The 24,120-nt window shown below is 42.5% G+C and overlaps 1 protein-coding gene across 1 annotated transcript in view; it reads right to left on the minus strand.

Annotated features, from left to right (window-relative positions):
- Positions 1-3,876: 3,876 nt before the first annotated feature.
- LOC309702921 (uncharacterized protein) overlaps positions 3,877-24,120 on the minus strand; it is a 153,336-nt gene continuing 133,092 nt past the window's right edge. The window contains exons 2-9 of the mRNA XM_082527565.1: positions 13,065-13,180; positions 12,879-12,980; positions 12,612-12,710; positions 10,863-11,087; positions 8,994-9,040; positions 8,313-8,845; positions 8,177-8,223; positions 3,877-6,450 (exon numbers count right to left, since the gene is read on the minus strand). Coding sequence (XP_082383691.1) covers positions 5,061-6,450; positions 8,177-8,223; positions 8,313-8,845; positions 8,994-9,040; positions 10,863-11,087; positions 12,612-12,710; positions 12,879-12,980; positions 13,065-13,153 — 2,532 coding nt within the window. The 5' untranslated portion in view covers positions 13,154-13,180 and the 3' untranslated portion in view covers positions 3,877-5,060. The remainder of the gene's footprint in view (positions 6,451-8,176; positions 8,224-8,312; positions 8,846-8,993; positions 9,041-10,862; positions 11,088-12,611; positions 12,711-12,878; positions 12,981-13,064; positions 13,181-24,120) is intronic.

Consider the following 24,120-nt stretch of genomic DNA (forward strand, 5'->3'; position numbering starts at 1 on the left):
GGAGTACATGTCAAGCAGAAATGGGCAGTAACGCGTTACTGTAATCTGATTACTTTTTTCAAGTAACGAGTAAAGTAAGGGATTACTATTGCAAAAACGTTAATTAGATTACCGTTACTTTCCCGTAGGAACGCTGCGTTACTGCGTTACTAAAACCGTGATTTGTATGCGAGAATGTCTCACGACAGTGACGTAAGCGAGTGCTACGTTCGCGACAACAGCTGTGTGCAGATCAACAATGGATCACATATCGATTGTGGGAGAGAGTATGAGCGTGCAGCGTTTAAAGCGTGGAAGTACTGACCTTACTTTGAGTTTGATTCCATAAAAAGTGACAAAAACATTAGTGTCCGCTGTGCGTGGGAAGAAAACTTCTTTTTACAGCGAAAAAAACCCCTAAACTTCCAAGCAAGCACCAAGTGCGCAACGACGTGATGGGAAACTCACAGAGAAACTTCTTCAACTGACCGCTGCGGCACACCTGCACCAGGGTAAACCTCCGCCTACCCTGCTCCTGCTTTACAGGTGAAAATAGAGCAACAGGACCGCTGAGTCTTTGACTTTATTTATTTTCTGCTGTGTTTTACTTGCATCTATTTGAAAGACTGAGTGTAAACACAAAAAATATTTTATTTTATGTGCTGGAATGTGCAGAAAATAGGTTTAAATGTTAAACTAATTTCTTCCAGTCAGAGAATGTTGCATATAATTAAATTTTTGCTTGATGCATAAAGTTAAAAGATTAAAACTGATAAAACAAGTTAAAAAAAGAGACTTTTCCATTTGATTACATTTTGTATGATGGATTATGTAGAAAAAGTAGAATTGGGCTGAAAGATCTATCGCTTTATCACCTCTTCAGGTTGTAAATCGTGTTTTTAAAAAGTAACTAAGTAACTAAGTAATTAATTACTTTTGAAAATAAGTAATCAGTAAAGTAACGGGATTACTTTTTTGGGGAAGTAATCAGTAATTAGTTACTGATTACTTTTTTCAAGTAACTTGACCAACACTGATGTCAAGAACAACAAAACAAGAATATTTGTAATGCACCAACAATATATGAAGACATAATAAAATATTTACAGCTATTCATAGTTATTCTCTTTAACAACTGTAATAGATTACAGGAAGTCTCTGGCAGTGTTGCTGAATCTGCCGAAGCAAGATCAGACGTGGATGAGGTGCTGCAACTGAGACCTGCGGTTTGTCTGGTGGGCGAGTGGAGAATCACACAGGGTGGTCTGCAAAGAGAGCTTTAGGATGCTTCCTCCCGCTGTCCACTGCATCATCCATCCACAGGGTTTGCAGGGCTCACTCGACGGCTGCCACACCACTAAGATGTTTCAGAAATATGCAAGCAGGAGATGGTGGATGCTATATTACTACTTGTATAATACTTGTAACTCTGTAGCAGACAACAGTTTGACAAAGTACTAGATTCCACAAAAAAAAGAGATAAAATTTCAGTTGCCTGTTAATGGTAGTCATGATTTACTGGTACCTCCTCCAGGGCTGACACCTCAGACGACAGTCGGTCTCGTCAAGGAGCACCCCTAACTGCCTCCAAACCTGCCTTCCCCTCCTCATCCTCTGCTCCATCTTCCACGGGCTCATCCTCTGGGGCAACAATTTCACCAATGCTGAGGCAGATGTTGTGAAGGATGGCACATGCTGTTACAACCGTAACCGTGAACTGTGGAGCGGCAGATTTGTGTTGTTTGTGCTGGAACTAAGCTGCACACAGCTGATGTTTGCCAGGAAAATATGACAGATTAACTTTACTTACCTTCACACGGAGACCATCACCTGACACCAAAATCAGGAAAGAGAAGTAAAACATGAATAAGGAACAAAATCTCCCGAGTTGTGTTTCTGGGAAAGTTCAGCATCAACAAAGTCAGGATCCATTAGGAGATGATTATAGTTTCATCTTTAGAAGCTTGTGCACATCTTAGAGGCCTTAAACCATCATTAGTGCTCCAGAATTGCCCCAGAAAGCATCACTGTCCAGTTATTGAGCTTATAAAATGAGCTGTTTGTGGTGTACACTGATGCTTTGAATTCAAACTTGTGTCACTATTATATTAAAGAATTCACTGTTATTTGACTTTTTTCAGCTGAGCTGTGTCTGAGTTTATGCTGTTGAAGAGAAGGGACACTCAGCAGTTTTTTTAAGCCATTAAAGTCAAACTGATGATCAACTCTGTCACACTGATACTTTAAGTAAAAGGGAGAAAACATTCCACCTTAAAGGTTGCAGGTAAATGAAACACTAGCAGCAGGAAGTGAGTTTTTTCTCTCGACACATACCAAGTGTAAATGTGTGTGTTAGTGCTGACATAAGACATGAGCTCACAGTCAGTGTTTGTGTTCCTCTTTCTATCACAGCCACAGCAGGCAGAAGACTGGATTTCTTCAGGTAAATGGTAAATGGCCTGTATTTGTATTTGCTCAGTGCGTAAGGACCGCAAAGCGCTATACACTACATTCAGTTGTTAGATTTGTATTGTTGATTGTCATTTATGCTTAGAAATATCTACTCATATATGCTTAGAGTTGTATAATCAATGTCATGTTGACAGAGGTTTGATCCTTAATAGTCTGCAAAGACTTTGTGTGCATTCCAGAGTGTTCTGGCATTCACAGCCACATCCTGGGAGCGTGAGAGAGGTCGTACCTTCTCTTATTGTTTTATGGTAGGATAAACGTAGCTATGTCTGTTTTACTCTAAGTGCCTTTGGTTTAGATGTACTGCTGGACTTCCAAACCAGCAGGTTTAGGGAAGTCGTTTATGGGGACACCACTCTGACCACACACACACTTACACAACGCACAGGCAAGGTACTCTTTGTTTGTATGTAGACGTCATATGTTAATGAACCTATGTATATTCATGTGACCTCAATAAAAGGGCAGTGTTGCGGGGGAGCGGACGAGAGCAACTGGGGTCAAGCGAAGGAACGGCGCTCTGTCCGGTCTCTCCCGTGCACGAGTAACATGAAGAACTTTGCCTACTTGTGTCTTGCTTTGCGGTGTAATTATATTGTCTTCAACGTTCCAGCGAATAGGTTCAAGCTACAAACCTATCAACAACGATCCCGTGCCAAGGAGCGCTCAGCCACACTGTTAAGTAGCTCCCCAACAAGGCTTGATCAGGTCCAGGTGTGTGATGAACTTCAAGTGTGGCCAGCCAGCTGGCAGGGCCACCCACCCACCAGGCCTGAAGGTGCCTGTCACAGCCACATCCACACACACAAGCATGGACACGAGAACAGCAGCACAGTGCAGAAACACACATAATATAAAAGGAGTCATAACTGCTCATGGACTGGGTCACTCAGACCCAGGTCCCTGACATGGACGGAGTTTTGGGCACAGATTACTGATTACTGGCAGATTACAGATTACTGGCTCCTGACTACAGTAGCCGTAATCCATCAAGCGAAGTGGTGCGGCTTCGTAGCTTACCAAAGTCGTACTAAAACATTTTTGACAGATTTTTGAGCGACGTGTACCACATAAAATCGGTTTGCAGGGCTCGCAAAATCGCTAGCCCGACGTCCTGGAGCTAGCGATATCTCCGGTCGGGCGACCAAAATCTATCTCAGCCCTGCCCGTCAGGTTATCATATAGCCCGACGGGCGGGGCTGAGATAGATTTTGGTCGCCCGACCGGAGATATCGCTAGCTCCGGGACGTCGGGCTAGCGATTTTGCGACTTTGTGATCAGCACAACGAGAATTCATACATAAGGCGCACTGGATTATAAAGCGCACTGCTGATTTTTGAGATAATTAAAGGTGTTGGGTCTAAACTCAGACCCCGCTGTATCCAGGACTTATTCCCGTGAAAGAAAAACAAGGCAACAGTGATCGATCGTTTACTTGCAAGGGAGGCCTCGTCGGTATCTCAGCTCATTACGAATGACCCCGACAATGGCCTCCTCTCGCTGCCTTTTATTGGGAAAACAGTTCATCACAGCAAGGCAACGCCCAAATGGTTCTAAGACAAGGCATTGTATGTATATGTGTGAACTTCTGTATGTATGTAAGAATGTGTGTGTGTGTGTGTGTGTGTGTGTCCTCCTGCTGGGCAGGAAGCTTACATCAAAAAGACCGTCACAAGGATGTGTCTGCAATAAAAGACTACAGCCCCCCACCCAGAACCTCGAGAGGGAGGGGGGGCAGTGGAATTCCTTGCATCACAGAGTTAAAACGATGTAGAGATGGTAAGCATAAAAATGACAACATTTAACAGTTCAGTCTAACAAAAGGATTTTAAGTGCACCTTAAAGTGCAGAAGATACGGTAGTCACTGTTGTTACTGGGAGCAGAAGAGTTATAGCACAAAAACATTTTTGAGTAAACATAAGAGTAACAACCTCTGGGTTTACAAAATTTCACCTGAGCCCTTCATACATTTCAAACTATATTGCAATCCATTCAGGCACTGCCAGTGAAAACTTGTTAATAGCTACATGAAAATACTTGGATTCAGCACTTTAAGATGTGATTTTATGTTGGTAAAAGTGAAAGAGTTTACAATAATCTGACAAGGCAAAAATCAGTAATTATACAGTAAATATATCAGAAAATATCCTGCAGACATTGCCATGAACCAAAAAATAAAAACCCAACAAAAAATTAAATTAAAACTGATAACATCAGAAGTACGCAGGAAAAAAAAAATCAAATTCTAAAACAAAACAAAAAAACATGCAGAAATTTGCAATCACACATTTGGTGAAAGGTTTAAATGAAAATGTTTAAATATAATATTAAAAACTACATGAAACAAATAGATATTGTTAAGAAATACACTATCATGCCATGAAAAAGTTAAAAATTACACATCTATAATTGTTGTGTGTCATAAAATGCTACAAGTCAATAAGAATAAATCGATGAGTAATGCGTTTTTCTTTACTCCTTGAAGAGATTAACAGCTAGGTAGGTACAAATTCAGCGTTTGGACAGCACTGTCCTAGGAGCACTGAGAATGTTATGTCAAGTGACAGTGGCTGTTAGCAAGATCATCTGTATGTGACAGCTCTCCGTTTTATTTCAAACCTAGATGTTTATAGAGAAAGGGATCCTCCTCACGGAGAACCTCAAACATTTCTGAATCACCACCTTTCCTGCTCACAGTGTCAAAAACCCAACTAGCTTTATCTTTTCTGTTTTTCACTGTTTTTGCTTCGTCCACTTCATCTATAGTTAACACTTCTTTTTCCAGCAGGTGGTGCAGCAGACTGCTGAGAACAGGTCCTGATATACTTTCGATGAAGCTCCTTCGTATCTTTTTTGGACCAGCATCCAAAGATTTCACAGTACCAGTTGTTCCTCCAGTAGGAAAAAGACAAACCTCTGTTTCCCAAACACAGGTGGAGCTGCTCTTGTCTCTCAGACACAGGTTAATATCTGTAAAGACTTCCTTTAAGAACACCTGAAATGATGGGAAGTAGCTTTCGAAGAACTCCTCTTGAAAATCAGCTTGTTTTGGTAGAACTTTAATGAGGTCATGTTCAGGATCAGTGGCCAGAGTGTAAGCCTGCTTTGGATGCAGTTTGCAGTCAGAGGTTGTCTCGATGTATATCTCAGTTTTGTCTGACTTCTTCCTGTCACGCCGCATTTTGGGGAACACAATATTACGTGGCAACATGAACACACTGAGGACAGGTCTGGGATTACAATCGTTTGGGGGTTTGTAGAAGAGCAGAACCAATGATTGGACTGGGTCGGGAGGAGAGTCTTCATCCTTGACATTACCATAAGCAGAAAACCCTTCGATATTTATAATAGCATGAGTTTTGGTTATCTGGTGAGGGTGGATAAACTCGATGCCCTCAGCTTTCACATGAGCAACCTGCAAGAACTGGCCTCCACCTGTGGAGATGACCTCACAGTGTAGGATATGAAGCTGACACACAGACTGCTGAGGACACGTGATGTCAAACAGGGGTCCTGCAGGCTTCTTGTGGTGTTGGGCCAGCAGCCTTCTGTTCCAAGGGACAGTCCTGTAAACCACATCTCCTTCTCCCTTCATGACAAACATCAGGTTGGTCACACTGCACTGGTACAGGCCTGGACAGGAGCACTGGAACATGTAGGTTTCATCACCAAAATCATCAACACTGATGTTGGGTGTATACTCATGTAACTTCATGGATGGTAAGCTTGCTGCCCGTGTTAAGTTGTTCCTTGGTACGTTGCTCAATAAAGATGAGTGACTTTGAGAGCGAGTCAGGCAGCAGAAAGCTGTGGAGCAGATGTGCAGGTGGGAGCTTGGTGGCAGGGTGCTGCTCACTGAATTAAACTCAGTCCCTACAGGTGTTTCTCCTGTATGATTTTCAACATCTGGATGGGTTTCTGCTTGCCAGGGAGAAGCTCCAAAAGGGTTTTCAAGCTTTTCTTCATTGCTGCATTCAGGAGACCCAGTTACCAGTAGACTGTGAGAAAGTGTGGAAACAGACGATTTACTTTGGTATCTGCTGTAGTTCATAGGTTCACAGTTTAATTTAGTAACCTGACTTCTAAGTCTCAAGTTCTTCTCTATTATACTATTAAATTTCAGGCAATCACAAAGTTTGTGAAGAATGTATGTCACCAAATTTAAATCAGACCACATATGGTCCTTTTAGTGTTCAGGTCAGTTACTTTTCGTAAGTTCTGAGGCGATCTGTAGCACCTCCTCTACTGTCTCTGTGGCTGCTGTGCTCCGTCAACATATGGCTAATTACTGACACAACACTATTTGACAGTGAGATAGACCAGGCCGAAGAGAGATAATAATGACATAATAATATATGTCATATAATAATAACACATTATGAAATTTCTTAACCCAGTCTTCCTTAACTGGATGAAAGGACATTTTCTAGGACATCTGCCAGTCAGTGACATTTTTCTTCATCTCACAACAGGACACTGCAAGCAACATGGAATACACAGAGTTTCTGATTTCTCAGACTTTTTATCTAATTTAGTTCTGAGCTCAGATAAAATAATTATTGTGGGTGATTTTAACATCCATGTAGATGCTAAAAATTATGAGTGACGTATGTATGTATGTATGTGTATATATGTATATATTGTACTATTCTTAGTTAGTGTATTGTCTGTCTTGTCTTAATGTTGGTTTAAAATGGAGCACTGTAACAAAAAATAATTTCCCCCAGGGATCAATAAAGTATTCTGATTCTGATTCTGAAAAATGACAGCCTCAACATGGCATTTAATCTGTTATTAGACTCAATTGGTTTCTCTCAAAATGTAAAAGAACCCACCCACCACTTTAATCACACTCTAGATCTTGTTTTAACATATGGCATAGAAACTGAACATTTAACAGTGTTTCCTGAAAACCCTCTCCTGTCTGATCATTTCCTGATAACATTTACATTTACAATAATTGATTACACAGCGGTGGAGAGTAGACTTTATCACAGTAGATGTCTTTCTGAAAGTGCTGTAACTAAGTTTAAGAATATAATCCACCCACTGTTATCATCTCCAATGCCCTGTACCAACACAGAGCAGAGCAGCTATCTGAATGTTAACTAGTAATGACTTCATGAACTTCTTCACAAATAAAATTTTTATCATTAGAGAAAAAATTACCAGTAATCATCCCACAGATGTAATATTATCTACAGCTACTCTTAGTACCATTGATGTTAAGTTAGACTCTTTTTCTCCAATTGATCTTTCTGAGTTAACTTCAATAATTACTTCCTCCAAACCATCAACGTGTCTTTTAGACCCCATTCCTACAAAACTGCTCAAAGAAGTCCTGCCATTAATTAATTCTTCCATCTTAAATGACAAACTTTTGTCTGGTGGTGTGTGTTAGAGGGATCTGAATTAAACTGTAATTAACCAGAAGCAATGTAAACCGTAAAGTGAGTTATCACATAATCTGTTCCATCAGGTTGAGTTTGTTTTTTAGTAATTATGGTCACCTGGCACACCTTTAGTTTAATGGGAAGAGCAAGCGGACATATGCCGTTTGGCGAATAGTGGCTTGCCTGGGTTTGAGTCGGACCTGTGGCCCTGGTCTTCCCTCTCTCGCTCCCTCTGCTTTTCTGTCAGTCTCTACTGTCCCTATCAAATAAATCCAAAAAAGACCCCCATTCTTTTTTTAAATAACAAATAAAATAATTATAATTTGGTCACCTGTATGAAGGTTTTTCAGCCTCAGTCATTTGTGCTTTTCTGAAATCCTAAAAAGTGGACAGTAAAAAAAAGATTAGTAAATGACTTCACGCAATTGATGGTTTTCTATAACAGGACGAGACTGCTGATACTCAACTGCACACAGGGACACTGAGGAACCAGGAGGCCAGAGAAACATAAACCCAGGATAAAGAGTTTGAGTGAATGTGGTGTTGAAGGTGTGGAGGTGGATCAGAGTGTCAGAGGAGACTCTGTAGAAGGACAGAGTGCCAGCAGGACAGTCCACATACACTGCTGCTCTGTTAGAGACAGAGGAGGAGGAGGAGGAGATGGATGTGGATCTGCTATTGTGCCAGACAGACTGAGGACCATCATGAGAGCAGAACAGACTCCAGGACTGATCATTGTGTCCAAACACACAGTCAGCACTGCCTCCTTTCCTTCTGATGCTTCTGTAACTCACTGATATATCAACGTTTCCTCTCCACTCGACCTCCCAGTAACAGCGACCAGTCAGACCATTTCTACACAGCAGCTGACGAACATCAAATCTGTCTGGATGATCAGGATATGACTGAACCTCCTCCACACGTGTCACCTTCCTGTTGTTGTCAGACAGTTGGAGCTCTGTGTTCACTGTGTTTGTGTCGATTGTGAGTTGACAGGAATCTGATGGAGAGAACAAACACAATCCAGCTGCAGTTATTGATCCATCATCTGTTCATTGATTGACACTTTGATGATGACTCCTGACATGATGAAGATGGTTGAATGTGTGCTGCTTTGTTTTCATGAATCCCATTAAAAACACACTTACACTTCCTCAGACCTGGTCTCAACCATCGGACTCCAGCAGGCTCCACCCTGAAAGGAGGAGGGGGGTCAGAGCAGCACAGTCAGTTTCAGTTTTATTTGTCATATGCAAGTTAGCACAGGGTCAACATTGCAATGAGATGTGTTTGACGAGCAGCAGTCACTCAGCAGCATGATACAGTAGGAGAAAATAAAATAAAATAATAATAAAATAGAAAAATAGTAAGGAGCAAATATTAGAGAGACGTGGTAAAAGAGAAAAGATGACTAAATATATATGTATCTATAAATATAAATATATGTACACTAGTGATTAAATAAGAAACATGACGGGGGGGCAGATGGGATATTGCACAAGAATGAGCAGCAGAAAATCATAACCTTTGTTGGCAATAACAGAGGTCAAACGTTTACTATAGGTCTTTACCAGGTTTGCACACACAGTAGCTGGTATTTTGGCCCATTCCTCCATGCAGATCTTCTCGAGAGCAGTGATGTTTTGGGGCTGTCGCCGAGCAACACGGACTTTCAACTCCCGCCACAGATTTTCTATGGGGTTGAGGTCTGGAGACTGGCTAGGCCACTCCAGGACTTTCAAATGCTTCTTACGGAGCCACTCCTTTGTTGCCCGGGCGGTGTGTTTTGGATCATTGTCATGTTGGAAGACCCAGCCTCGTTTCATCTTCAAAGTTCTCACTGATGGAAGGAGGTTTTGGCTCAAAATCTCACGATACATGGCCCCATTCATTCTGTCCTTAACACGGATCAGTCGTCCTGTCCCCTTGGCAGAAAAACAGCCCCATAGCATGATGTTTCCACCCCCATGCTTCACAGTAGGTACGGTGTTCTTGGGATGCAACTCAGTATTCTTCTTCCTCCAAACACGACGAGTTGAGTTTATACCAAAAAGTTCTACTTTGGTTTCATCTGACCACATGACATTCTCCCAATCCTCTGCTGTATCATCCATGTGCTCTCTGGCAAACTTCAGACGGGCCTGGACATGCACTGGCTTCAGCAGCGGAACACGTCTGGCACTGCGGGATTTGATTCCCTGCCGTTGTAGTGTTACTGATGGTGACCTTTGTTACTTTGGTCCCAGCTCTCTGCAGGTCATTCACCAGGTCCCCCCGTGTGGTTCTGGGATCTTTGCTCACCGTTCTCATGATCATTTTGACCCCACGGGATGAGATCTTGCGTGGAGCCCCAGATCGAGGGAGATTATCAGTGGTCTTGTATGTCTTCCATTTTCTGATGATTGCTCCCACAGTTGATTTTTTCACACCAAGCTGCTTGCCTATTGTAGATTCACTCTTCCCAGTCTGGTGCAGGTCTACAATACTTTTCCTGGTGTCCTTCGAAAGCTCTTTGGTCTTGGCCATGGCGGAGTTTGGAGTCTGACTGTTTGAGGCTGTGGACAGGTGTCTTTTATACAGATGATGAGTTCAAACAGGTGCCATTCATACAGGTAACGAGTGGGGGACAGAAAAGCTTCTTACAGAAGACGTTACAGGTCTGTGAGAGCCAGAGATTTTCCTTGTTTGAGGTGACCAAATACTTATTTTCCACCCTGATTTACCAATAAATTCTTTACAAATCCTACCATGTGGATTCATGGATTTTTTTTTCACATTCTGTCTCTCACAGTTGAAGTGTACCTCTGGTGCAAATTACTGACCTCTGTCATCATTTTAGGTGGGGGAACTTGCACAATCGGTGGCTGACTAAATACTTTTTTGCCCCACTGTATGTTTATAATATACTATAACTTCTTTAATTATATGCATAATTTATCTATTTTGTACATTTTATACTTGGGAGCAGTTAACACTTAACACATGAATGTCACATTCACAACTTAGTTATAACTCACGTTTCTGTAGCAAAGGACGGTACAGAGTCCACGGACCGAGCACTTCGAAGAGGCCGAGCACTTGGAAGAGACAGAAGCGGAGACCGAACACTTCCCAGGAACAGATCACTTCCCAGGAACAGATCACTTCCCAGGAACAGATCACTTCCCATGGATCCAGACTCTGTTTCAGAAAAGTCCTTCCTTCTAAGAGGAGAGGAAGACCACAAGGAACTCTCTCCAGCTCTGACAGAGAGAAAAATACATCTGTTAGTCATTTTCCACTGAAGCTTTTCTCTACTCCCTGATCCTGGCTCTGTTAGAACTATCCTCCTGTTAAAATGTAGTTTTTCCTTCCCACTGTCACCAGGTGCTGCTCATAGTAGATCACCTGATTGTTGTTGTCTCTCTAATATTGTACATTTTATCTTACAGTAGAAAGTCAGTTGATTTTTGTTGTGAGCATATTTTAATCTTTTGATTAGAATCTAAACTCAACCTGTCATTCAATAAAATGTTTTCAATGGAAATAAATTTTGTTTATATTATTTAACTGTTAAATGTTTTAATAAAAAATAAATGATAAATATTTTTTTCAGGGGTCTGTACATTAGTTTGGAAAGAAATAACTCGTGTACTTGCTCCACTGTCTGTGTTACACCCTTTCTGTCTGTGTAACCTAATAAAAGGATCATTTACAACCAGAGCAGCTTTTAAGATGAGGTGGTGTCATCACAAATGTAACCAGGATTCTGCCTCTCAGCGAGTCTTGTTTTGTTGTTTTGGATTCATCGTGTAAGAGTCAGAGGTTTTTGACCGACCACGTTGCATACATATTTCTCAGAGTTCCTTCCTCAAAGAGCAAAATAGCATAAATCAAGCATTCAGTCAATGGAACTTGGAAACGTCTCTGGACTTAACTAAAGGAAGTCCAGTACATGCAGTGTACTGCTTGTGTCAAAGCCTAAAGCAAAAGATGTTGTGTTGTGTGTAAATAAATGTGTCTTCAATTAAATCTTATACTTTATTATTTCAGGGCAAGCAATGAATTGAAAAACAAATTATTGGGAACTGCTAATGAATTTCTGGTGCTGATAATTGGATTGGTTCAAGCATCAAAGGTAACTAATCCTACTGAACAGCTCGTTAAGTAGAACGCACGTCCAACAGGCAGCATGAACGATTATTTCATTTTTATTGACTGGAATGGATTTTAATGGTGGACAAATGGGGAGAAGATTGTTGGGGATGGTTTCTCCTCTTTGGTCTTTAGACAAGATGTTCGGTTCTTATGACAAGCTTTGATTCCTTTGTGTTTAAAGACAAATCCCCTGATTGTGAACCGGTTTGATAAACAGCTGGTATTTAATTTCTTTAGAAACTGTCTTGTGATTTTATTTGCTGGTAGAAAACGGTCTTCTTGGCACTACAGACAGACAGCAGCTTACTGTTGTTTTCTATGAAACTCAAACTGATCTATAATCTATAATAAAATATATATAATATAATCTATAATCTAAGAAGTAATTACTGATGGTTGAGTTTTGAGTATAAGTGATTTCTATGCTTAACTGAGTTTACCGCTAACTTCCTCCACAGCATGACTGATGCAGAAACCATGAGCACGAGCATCACTTCCTGTTTGATGAAGTTGATTTTCAGTTGTTTTAAAGAGACAGTTTAAATGGACTGAGGGAACGACGTGTTTGCAGTTTATATCCAACAACATCAAGCAGTTTAATCAAAGAGTTCATGTTACTAACAGCTCACCTCTCTGCAGGTTTGACATTTCCTCTTAAGCTGGTGCTACAACTGGAGGTGAAGTCAGAAAAACAGCTGTGTAGAGATTCAGCAGATCTCTTGTAGAAACTGTTAGAGAAGAAAAACGTGTTTTTCATTTGCAGCCACAGAAGCTGATGAAGACTCAGAATCCCTTCGTTGTTCCAAAAATAAACTTGTTTGCAGGCTGAGCATGAGCAAAAGGAAGAACAGAGCGCCACCCAGAGGTAAACGGTTTTTTACACGGTAACAGCTCACCTCTCTGCAGCTGACTCAGGCTGGGATTCAAATTCAATGGAGAAATGTTTAGACCCATCACTCTGTAAGGACACAGAGCTGGGTGGAGGTCCAGGCTGGTTCCTGTGAATAATGATGGAGCAGTGATGTGAGTGCTGAGCTGTGACATGGAGAAGAGTCATGGACAGTTAGAGATGGTCATCTCACCTCTGAGCTTTGGTCTGGCTCTCATGTTCCCCACACAGAGTGCTTTTAGAGGGAGGGACTCCCTCCTCTCTGTCCTCACACTGATCCATGCTGCTCAGCTCACACACACTTTCTACCTGCAGAGGAAACACAAATCATTCATGTGCACATCAGCTGATGTCCATCATGTGTGCTGTCCAAACATCAGCTGCTTCTTTCCTGCTTCCTCTCAGTGTCAGCTGGATGCAGTCAGACAGCAGTGTGAGGCAGAGGAAGCTGCCATCAGCTGCTCTGCTATCAGTCCACTAGATGGAGCCTGAAGCACACACGATGCATTCACTGACACACACTGATTCACTGTGACTGGAAGCTGCAGTCCATTAATATTCAGTCAGTCCAACATGTGTGAACAACATTTGCAAAAGCTTCACACTAATATCTCTGTGGTCAGGATAAATGTGAGTGCCAACCAGAGTTGTTACTAAAGTTGCTTCACTGCTGAAAACAGTTATCAGTCTAACAATATTCAGCATAGTGTGTATGGGAAATTCTTTTACTGATGTATTAATCACATTATCTTATTGTATGATGCCTTGGTGCCACTGGGTTTTAACATGTCTCACACTCAGATGTTACTGCCGGGCTCACACTGTGCGATTTTTTCAGTCACGTTATTCAGCTCCTGCTCAAACTGCACGATTGACTCGCAGGGGTTAGAAGGTCATAGGTCACGATGCAGGTCTCACTATACGGCCCGATGCTCTGATGTGACCTGAGAGCTCACACTGTGCCTCCATAACATGAAGGTTATAACAGAAAATCTGTCGCTCTCTCTCTCAGTCTTTCACTCACACAGACACACCACCACCATCAACTTTGCTAAATTGCTAATGAAAAACATGATCAGCTGTGATTGAGCAGCATGTAAATCCAACTATTTTCACGGTTGTTGTGGTCGTGATCATTTTGTGAGGCCACATCGAAAAGGCTCGGATGAGCTTTCCAAAGTTCTCCAAGTTGTGCCTCCACCGCTTGTGTCCAGATCACACGCTGCACAGCTGTGCTGCTCCGTCTTTTTCACCGACGTTTACGTGTTTGCGCGTGAGCAGTGTGACAAACTGCGGTGACACCCTCACGACGGTCGCGAGGATTTCAAACAGGTTTAATTTTTTATGACCGAGCGATTGATGATCGGGAGCTGGTCGAGGTGTTAATCGCGTCTCGTTACCCCACGTATACTACACGACGCACGATGAAGGCCAAAATCGGGCCGATCACCAAATCGGTCGCACGACTCATCGGCTCAAAATGGGCCAAAAATCGCACAGTGTGAGCCCAGCATTAGACAAATGGTGGGGGTGTAGTAAGGATGTTGGGGGAAACAGGAACTCCACAGAAGAGTCTTTTGTGTCTTCGAGGACTCTGGGAGTGTGAAGCTTAAGATGTGAAACAGCTGTGTACTGCCTTTAGTTCCTGGAGAAGGTTTTTAACTGAGAGCCATGCTGGGCTCAGACTCTGCTGACCGTCTGTGCCGCGGACATGTGGGCTCTCCACAAGCCATGGACCTGCTGCGGTGATAAGGAAGAAGATGATCACTTAAGTTGGAGCTACACCGTGCAGGACCCTATAAGTCATGATTATGATCTTAAATTGGACCCTGAACTTGACAGGGAGCCAGTGCAGCTGAATCAGCAGGGGTGTGGCATGGGAGTGTTTGTGATGCTGTGTCAGAAGCCTGGCAGCAGCATTCTGAACACCCTGCAGTCGTTCCAGGGAGGCGTTACTTAAGCAAGTAAAGAAGGAATTACAATAGTCTAAGCGAGATGAAACAAAAGCATGAAGAATCATTTCCAGTTCAGAGCGTGACACAATGGGACTCAGTGATATTTCTTCAATGGTAAAAACAAGAGCGAACCAAAGATTTAACGTGTGTGTCAGAGCTGGGTCAAAGGTAACACCAAGGTTCCTAATGGAGGGTTTAATATAAGAAGCACGAGCGCCTCCATTTTTAACCTCGAGGTAGGGCTGCTCGATTATGGCAAAAATGATAATCACGATTATTTTCACTGAAATTGAGATCACGATTATTTGACGATATTTATTTAACCCTTTAAGACCTACTATAGAACCAAGTCCACCAGAGCTTATATTATTTTTATTTTTTTTTTTTTTTACATGCTGTAGTGCCATTTGTGGGAGCATTTCAAGTTGCTATACATCAATACAACTGTTATAGCCCATATTTTAATAATATGTATGCATTAAGTGCATAGTAATTACATAAAATTCAAAAAAGTGCAATAAACTACAAAAAAAATTGAAAATCGCTTTTGTTTTGTTTACATATATTTCTACTTGGAGAAATTTAAGAGGTTTATCCCTCAAAACTTTAAATACAATAAAGTTGCAAAAAATAGTTTCCCACCACAGGAAATTTATTTTGAGTGTCTTCATAGTTTTATTTTGGAGATACAGCAATTTTTATATACTGCAGGAAAAACAAAAAACAATCCTATGATGCAAATTTGCAAAGAAAACAGCAGGTGCATCATTTCACTGTGGGAAGTGTTACGAACAGCTGATAGGATCGGCAAAGCGTGTTTCTGGAGTATTATGTTTTTGTTCCTGCAAGCGCTTTTTATGCAATTTTTGCAAAGCTATATGTGGAAGGAAACCGTGACCGAGGACAAGCTGATGGCATCAGATGTAAGTACAACTCCTCTGGTTTCATATGCAAAACAAATTATTGCGCTAGCTTACACGGTTCAGGTTCTACAGGGATTTAAAAATAGTTACACAACACGGAGCGTGCTGCTCTGACCGGCTTTAAAGGGTTAACAATGACTTTAAAAAAATAATATAAAATAGTGTGCAACACCACTGAAGGTTTTTTTTTTTAAACTCTTTTCAACCAACGGCAGTCACTCTCCAAATAACTTCTGCTTAGCTTTCCGAGCTTCCCTCGGGTCCTCTTAATCAGCGGTCTCCACCCTTTTTTGCGCCACGGACCGGTTTATGCCCGACAATATTTTCACGGACCGGCCTTTAAGGTGTCGCGGATAAATGAGGGAGGGGCTAATAATCGGCTCAGTCATTTTTAATGATCGTTGAAAGCCCAGATCGTAATCGTGATTAAAATTCGATTAATTGAGCAGCCCTACCTCGAGGGTTGTATAATATATAATGTTCTTCTCCCCCTTTTGCACAAGTGGAGGAGCAGTCAGGTTACATTTCACTGCGTGTTGTACTTGTATACGAATAAAGAATCATGACTTGTCTGAACATCTGACTTCACCTGTTGACCTACCTGATGTCTAATTATCTGGTAATGTTTTTTCATTTTGCCAAACTTAATTTTCCAATTTCATTGATCATTATCAATAATTTCATTTTAATTTGTGTTTAGTTTTTATTTCTGTTTTAACTTTTCCACATCTAGTTTTAGTTGTGAGTTCAGTTCTAGTGAACTACAATAACTTGTGTGTTTTGTAACACTTCTAGAGTTTGTGACGCAGTATTTTCAAGACCGACATGTTGAATCTGCGTCTAACACACTTTTTTTAAAGAACTTTATTTAACAAAAATGAGTATACAACATACGAACAGATGAAGTATACAAAAGGACAGAACATGAACACACAAAGCCAGGGGTAAAAGAAAAAGGTAACAATTATATGAATACATGCAAAAATACACATAAATATTGTTTTTTGTTGGTGCAGTCTGATATTGATTGTATGTACATTTGCACATCCTTAAATAATGACAGAAATGTGGTGTTTTGTTAGTAAACTTACATTTATGGATTTAAAAAAAAAAAAGTAGCTAAAAGTATTAACAAATTTATCACAAAAAAACATCCAGTCTCAGAAAGCACTGGTTAAAGTGTTTGTGTACTTATTGATTTATTTTAAGTAATTGTGTTTTATGTTCAAGTTCAAGTTCAAGTTCAACTTTATTGTCACTTCAACCATATACAGTTTAAAAATACACAGTGAGGCGAAACAACGTTCCTCCAGGAACCAAGGTGCTACAAGACAAGTTAGTGCAAAAAAATAATAATATATAATATATCTAGTAATAATATTGTGCAAAAGAGCATTTACAGGTCGGTGTGTGCGATGGTTTGGTGGTGTAGGTCAGTGTGTTTGCGCTTTGTGTTGGTTAGTCAGTCCAGTCTCAATGTTTTGAGGTATTTGAGTTAAGCTGAGTGATAATGTTAGTGTATGTGAGTGTGTGCGTGTTTATCAGTCAGTCCCTTTTTGCTGAGGAGACGGATGGCTTGTGGAAAAAAGCTGTTGCACAGTCTGGATGTGCGTGCCCGAATGCTTCGGTACCTTTTTCCAGATGGCAGGAGTGTAAAGAGTGTGTGAGAGGGGTGTGTCCGATCAGCCACAATGCTGGTGGCTTTGCGAATGCAGCGTGTGGTGTAGATGTCCTCAATAGAGGGGAGAGAGACCCCGATGATCTTCTCTGCTGTTCCCACTATCCGCTGTAGGGTCTTGCGGTCTGATATGGCACAGCTCCCAAACCAGACAGTGATGCAGCCGCTCAGGATGCTCTCAATAGTTCCTCTATAGAAGGTGGTCAGGATCGGTGGTGGAAGCCGGGCCTTTCTCAGTCTTCTCAGAAAGAAGAGACGCTGTTGGGCTTTCTTGTGCAGGGAGCTGGTGTTGAGGGACCAGCCGAGGTCCTTCTCCAGGTGTACGCCCAGGAATTTGGTGCTGTCAACGATCTCCACAGAGGAGCCGTTGATGCTCAGCGGTGAGTGGTCGCCTCGTGTCCTCCTAAAGTCAACAACCATCTCTTTTGTCTTGTCAACATTCAGAGACAGGTTGTTGTCCTTACACCAGTCCGTTAGTCTCTGCACTTCCTCTCTGTACGCTGACTCGTCGTTCTTGCTAATGAGACCCACCACGGTCGTGTCATCAGCGAATTTAATGATGTGATTTGAACTGTGTGTTGCTACACAGTCATGAGTCAGCAGTGTGAACAGCAGAGGACTGAGCACACAGCCTTGTGGGGCCCCAGTGCTCAGTGTGGTGGTGCTGGAGGTGCAGTTCCCGATCCGTACTGACTGAGGCCTTCCGGTCAGAAAGTCCAGGATCCAGTTGCAGAGGGAGGTGTTCAGGCCTAACAGGCTCAGCTTTCCGATCAGTTGTTGGGGGATGATCGTGTTAAATGCTGAGCTGAAATCTATGTACAGCATTCGGACGTGTGAGTCCTTCTTGTCCAAGTGTGTCAGGGCAAGATGGAGTGCAGTGGAGATGGCGTCGTCCGTTGAGCGGTTATGGCGGTATGCAAATTGCATTGGGTCCAGTGAGGGGGGCAGCAGGGTCTTGATGTGTCTCATGACGAGCCGTTCGAAGCACTTCATGATGGTGGGTGTAAGTGCGATAGGGCGGTAGTCATTGAGACAGGACACAGAAGACTTCTTGGGCACGGGGACGATGGTGGTGGCCTTGAAGCACGTGGGGACAACGGCACTGCTCAGAGAGATGTTGAAGATGTCGGTGAGAACATTTGCCAGCTGATCAGCACATTCTCTGAGCACTCTGCCTGGGATGTTGTCTGGTCCAGCAGCTTTACGTGGATTGACTCTGCGTAGAGTTTTCCTCACCTCAGCTGTAGTGAGACACAGGACCTGGTCGTTCGGAGGAGGGGTGGTCTTCCTCGCCGCCACGTCGTTCTGCCTGTCGAACCGAGCATAGAAGTTGTTAAGCACATCTGGGAGGGAGCCGTCACTGTCACAGGCAGGTGGTGTCGTCCTGTAGTTAGCGATGGCTTGTAAGCCCTGCCACATGCGTCGTGTGTCGCCGCTGTCCTTGAAGTGGTTGTGGATTCTCTGGGCGTGTGCGCGCTTCGCCTCTCTGATGGCCCGAGAAAGTTCAGCCCTCGCTCTTCTAAGCGCCACCTTATCTCCCTCTTTGAAGGCAGAGTCTCGGGTCCTTAGAAGTGCATGCACTTCCGCAGTAATCCACGGTTTCTGGTTGGGTCGTGAGATGATGATCTTGGAGACAGTGACGTCATCGGTGCACTTGTTGATATAGCTGGACACTGATGATGTGTACTCCTCCAAGTCAGTGAAGTCGCCGTAAGTTGCAGCCTCCCTAAACATGTTCCAGTCAGTGCTCTCAAAACAGTCCTGAAGAGCAGAGATGGCTCCTGCTGGCCAGGTTTTCACCTGCTTCAGAACCGGTTTTGATCGCCTGACGAGTGGTCTGTATGCTGGAATTAGCATAACAGAGATGTGGTCTGAGTAGCCGAGGTGGGGGCGGGGCTCTGCCCGATATGCGCCGGGGATGTTTGTGTAAACAAGATCCAGCGTGTTTTCCCCTCTCGTTGCAAAGTCCACATACTGATGGAATCTAGGAAGCACTGACTTGAGATTTGCATGGTTGAAATCTCCAGCAACAATAAACAGTCCATCCGGGTGTGTATTTTGCAGTTCACTGATCTTTGTATACAATTCCCATAGCGCTTCCTTAGCATTAGCGCTAGGTGGAATGTACACTCCGATAATGAAAACAGTGGTGAATTCCCGTGGTAAGTAAAAAGGTCTGCATCTAACAGTCAAACTCCACCAGCGATGAGCAATAACTAGAAACTAGCACAGAGTTCCTGCACCATTTCTCGTTGATGTAAACACACAAGCCGCCACCGCGAGTCTTACCGCACAGAGCTGCATTTCTGTCGGCGCGAAACGAGGCCAGCCCGTTTAGCTGAATAGCGGCGTCCGGTACTCTTTCGCTGAGCCATGTTTCCGTGAAAACAAAGACACAGCAGTCTCTAATCTCACGCTGTGTGGCCTGCTGGAGTCGGATGTAATCCAGTTTGTTATCCAGGGAGCAGACGTTGGATAAGATGATGGACGGTAGAGCCGGCCGGCTAGGGTTTGTTTTTAGCCTAGCACAGACTCCCGCCCGCTTGCCGCGCTTCCGCTTCCTCGCGCAACGCTTCCGATGTCTCCACCTCCGTCCGCCGGCATCAGGCAACGCCGAGGCTTCGAGGCCTGGTTCGCGGAGCAAGCAGAGTTCACACAGCGTTTCCCGCAGCCCCTCCTGGATGTGGTCAACTAGGTTATTTAGGTTGAAAAGTGTCTGGCTGTTGTATGCACGAACACCGACACCAGTTGCGACGTTATCCATACATAGTGCAAAATAAGCACGCTACACACAAAAACGTAAACAATAAACAATGCAGCACCAGTTTTGGCTCCGGAGTGGCCGCTGCGTGCTACTGCCGCGCCGCCATTAGCACATAATAGCACATATTATGGTTTTATATTTTTACTAATGCTTTATATACTTATTTATATACATATATTTAATGGTTTATACCGTGTGTGTGTGTGTGTGTGTGTGTGTGTGTGTGTGTGTGTGTACATTTCTCATACTTCTTGGGGAACTTAAAGAAAAAGAATAAAACATTTTCCATCGTAAAGAAAACTCCCTTAAAATATGGACAATAACAAACCTGCTAAATTCTTCCAGAATCTCTGTGTAGAGGAACCAAAAGAATCTCTGTGTAAAAGAACAGAACCAAGAAAGATGTGTCACAGTTTCTGGATGATCCCCACAGAAAGTACAATTAGTATTAATGTCCCTTATAAATGTGACCATGTAGTGACTGGCTGGATAACATTTATGTAGAATTTTAAATGAGACTTCTTTCACCTTATTGACAATCAAATATTTATGGGGGACCATCCAGACTGTCTTCCAGGTGATATCTGGAACATTTCAGTTCCAATAAGATTTTACATATGGGAGAGACGATATCTTCTTGGAATAAACTACGTATTCTCTTATTGCTGTGACCAAGTTCCTGTGAAAAGCAGATTTTTCCCACTGCTGACTCAGCTGGATCAGGGAGAGTGACTGAGGCAGAGATTGAGCTGTCAGTGTTTTTATATAACATTAACGTCTAACACACATCTGTACTAAATGTTCATTTACAAACTCCGCTCTCCCGCTGCCCCTGTCAATATAAACGGCCGAGCTCAGACCACATTAAGGGTGTTTAGTCTGAGGCTACACGGGTGTTTTTGAAAACGGAGATTTTCCGTTTCCGTTTTAAAAAATAATCCCGTCCACACATAAAGGCAGAAATGAAGGAAAACGCTGCTATGAACATGCCAAAGCAGCAGGTGGCGCTAGATTCCTAACCGTGCAGAAATGTTGGCCAATCAGAAGTCTAGAAGCCTCGGTGGGAAAAAGTAAACCAAGCTGGGGTCGTATGTGTGGAGGGACAGTAACTGTGTGTATATGTAAGCATTTAAACACTGCAGAGAGTAGAATTAACAGTATTGTAGAAATTCATTTCACCGAAACAATAACTTCAATTCAATCTTTATTGGCAGACTTCATGTCCATAAAAACAAGACAAGAAACTAACGGGAAGCACTCACTGTCGGATCTGTGAGTGCTAAAATTATACTGTTACTCGAACCATCCAGTCGTTCTCTAAAATTGAACATTAACTTCCTTAAAAGTGCTTTAAAAGTCCAGACACCCACAGCTACAAACATCTGGCTGGCACTACCACTTCTAGGTATCCTGCAAAGGATTCTCATCGCATCATTATATGCAACATGCAGCTTCTGCATGCTACATTGTTTGTAGGATGACCACAAGGGGGCAGTATATAGCGGTGTGCAATACGCTTTAAACAAAGCCACTTTAACTGGAAGTGAACAAAAGCTGAATTTGCGTGCAATAGTATTTGCCTGCACATAGAGCTTACACCGCTGTCTGTATATGTCATCATCATCATTCATTTGCTCAGTAATAAAGTGACCGAGGTATTTCACCTTTTTATGAACTTCAAGAGTTTTTTGTGCCAGTTTAAACAAAGGGAAATTTAGCTGTTTATCCTGCTTGGTTCTACATATCAGAACAGCACTTTTAACAGCATTGTACTCAATGTCATATTGCACACCATATTCAGTACAGACATTAAGAAGATCCTGTAACCCAGCACTGCTTGGACTAAAAACAACCAGGTCATCTGCATACATGAGATGATTTATCAGTGCTTTACCTAATATACACCCAGTGTTACAGGCTCTCAGCTGTATGGACAGATCATCAACATATAGATTAAATAAAATTGGAGACAAAATCCCACCCTGTCTGACACCCTTTGTCCTTCATAACTGGTACCAGTAAAATACACAGCACTGAGTCTGGTAATATGCCATGAATCATAAACCCAGTGAAACAGAGTGCTAAAAGAGGAGCTAGCCTTACACTAGCATGTTTTAAATGTTCTGCAGTGATGTGATCCAAACCAGAGGATTTATTATCAGACAACCTATGAATGGCTTCATATTCTTCACGTGTCCTTACACTTATTGTTATGATATTTTGATACCACGGTAAGCATTTTGAAGGATATAAAAAAAACAACAGCAATAGAATAATATTAAACACAAAGTGAACCCGTCTTCCTTCATTAAATAGGTTCTTTTAGATGTTAAGGAGGAATTGACTTAACCAGGCTGGCGGAGAATGAAGACAACCGGACACCTGCAGCAGATGGGGGAATCAGTGAACTTTTATTGAGGCAGAGACAACCTCTCAAAAACAGCTCACATCAAGAGATTCCTAATATTTTCTGTGAGGATGGGTATATATTCTCTAAAACTTACAGGAGGGGGTTGTGAGGAAAGTGCTGCATTAGCAGAAAAACAACTCCATAAAAGGAAAGCGGCCTTGGGTGTTCTTCGCTTGCAGATATCTTTCGCCTGCAGGATGAGGCGATCGCTTCTTATCGCTCTCAAGGCCAAAGTCGTGAGCACACATTTTTATTACACAGTTGCACAGTAACTTTAAAGCTGAACAATATTTAAAGCTGAATAATGTGTGATCAGATTATATTTTCTTCAAATCCCCCTTTTGACCCATCTTAAATGGGTCAACACACAAAAATAAGTAACATTCAAAGGAACACAGAGACGTGTCGAAGCCTGGCTCGAAAAACTCCTCGGGTCTTATCATTTGTCTTTATCTGTCATTGCAGATGAGGAGAAAAGAGTCCAGGCACCACCCTGCCCAGGGGTCGGCTGCAAGCAGTCTCGGTTCCCGATGAAAGCAGTAACAGCTGTCCTGCACACACGGATACAACGAGTTAGTGCAACCAGGGTAGTGACACAAAATTAACAGTTCCTGTAACTCAGCAACCAAAAAACATAAGTAATGATAAAAATGTGGAGAGTACAGAGTATACTATAATAATGAGAGATATAAACGTGAACATGTGAAATAATAAATCAACCGTAAAATAAACTCAGAACGGTAACTGCTAAGGGCATTCAAAAGTGAATATGGTAAAACGTGAGGAAGGGGTGTGGTAAAAAAAAAAAACAATTTATATCCAGTGGTGGGAGTGCACATTCGCTCAGGCTTAAGTCCGGAGACCCTGAGAACATCGCTTAACCCTCACAACCCGACCAGACACAGTTCAACCAGATATATCCTTCAAGAGGAAGTGGGTGAGGGAAACAATTAATAACAAGTCTAATACAAAACACCACAGAGAAACAACCATTCTAGAAGCATTTAAACAAGAGAAAGACGATAATGTTCGTCACCCTCACGATCAGAGTTTTCATCATCCGTTGGCGAGGAGGTGGGAAGTTGACTAGCCAATAAAGGCATCTGCCGGGCGAGATCCTTATCCTCAGGAGTGAAAGCTGTAACAATCAGTCTCTGGAAGAGGGATCGAATGCATGGAATACAACAGCAACCGCAGGTGACTAGGACAGCAACAAAAACTGAGATGGAAACTAGGATGGAAGCTACAAGGGCCTTATATTTGCCAAACATGTTAAGCCAAGAGTCCCACATGGCAGTATCAACGCCCGAGTGTTCCTTCATTTTAACAGTAAGAGCTGTGAGACCAGTAATAGCTTTAGTGAGGGAACCATCAGGAGCTGTGTTATTGGGGATATAGGTACAGCACTCCTGACCAAAAAGGCTGCAGACTCCGCCTTTTTCTGCGAGGAGAAAATCCGTTGCGACCCTGTTTTGGAAAGCCATTAAGGAAGTGGCAGATAACTGTGCATGCACAGCTT

The sequence above is a fragment of the Aulonocara stuartgranti genome, assembly GCF_965226115.1.
Source record: "Aulonocara stuartgranti genome assembly, chromosome: 3".
Lineage (NCBI taxonomy): Eukaryota > Metazoa > Chordata > Actinopteri > Cichliformes > Cichlidae > Aulonocara > Aulonocara stuartgranti.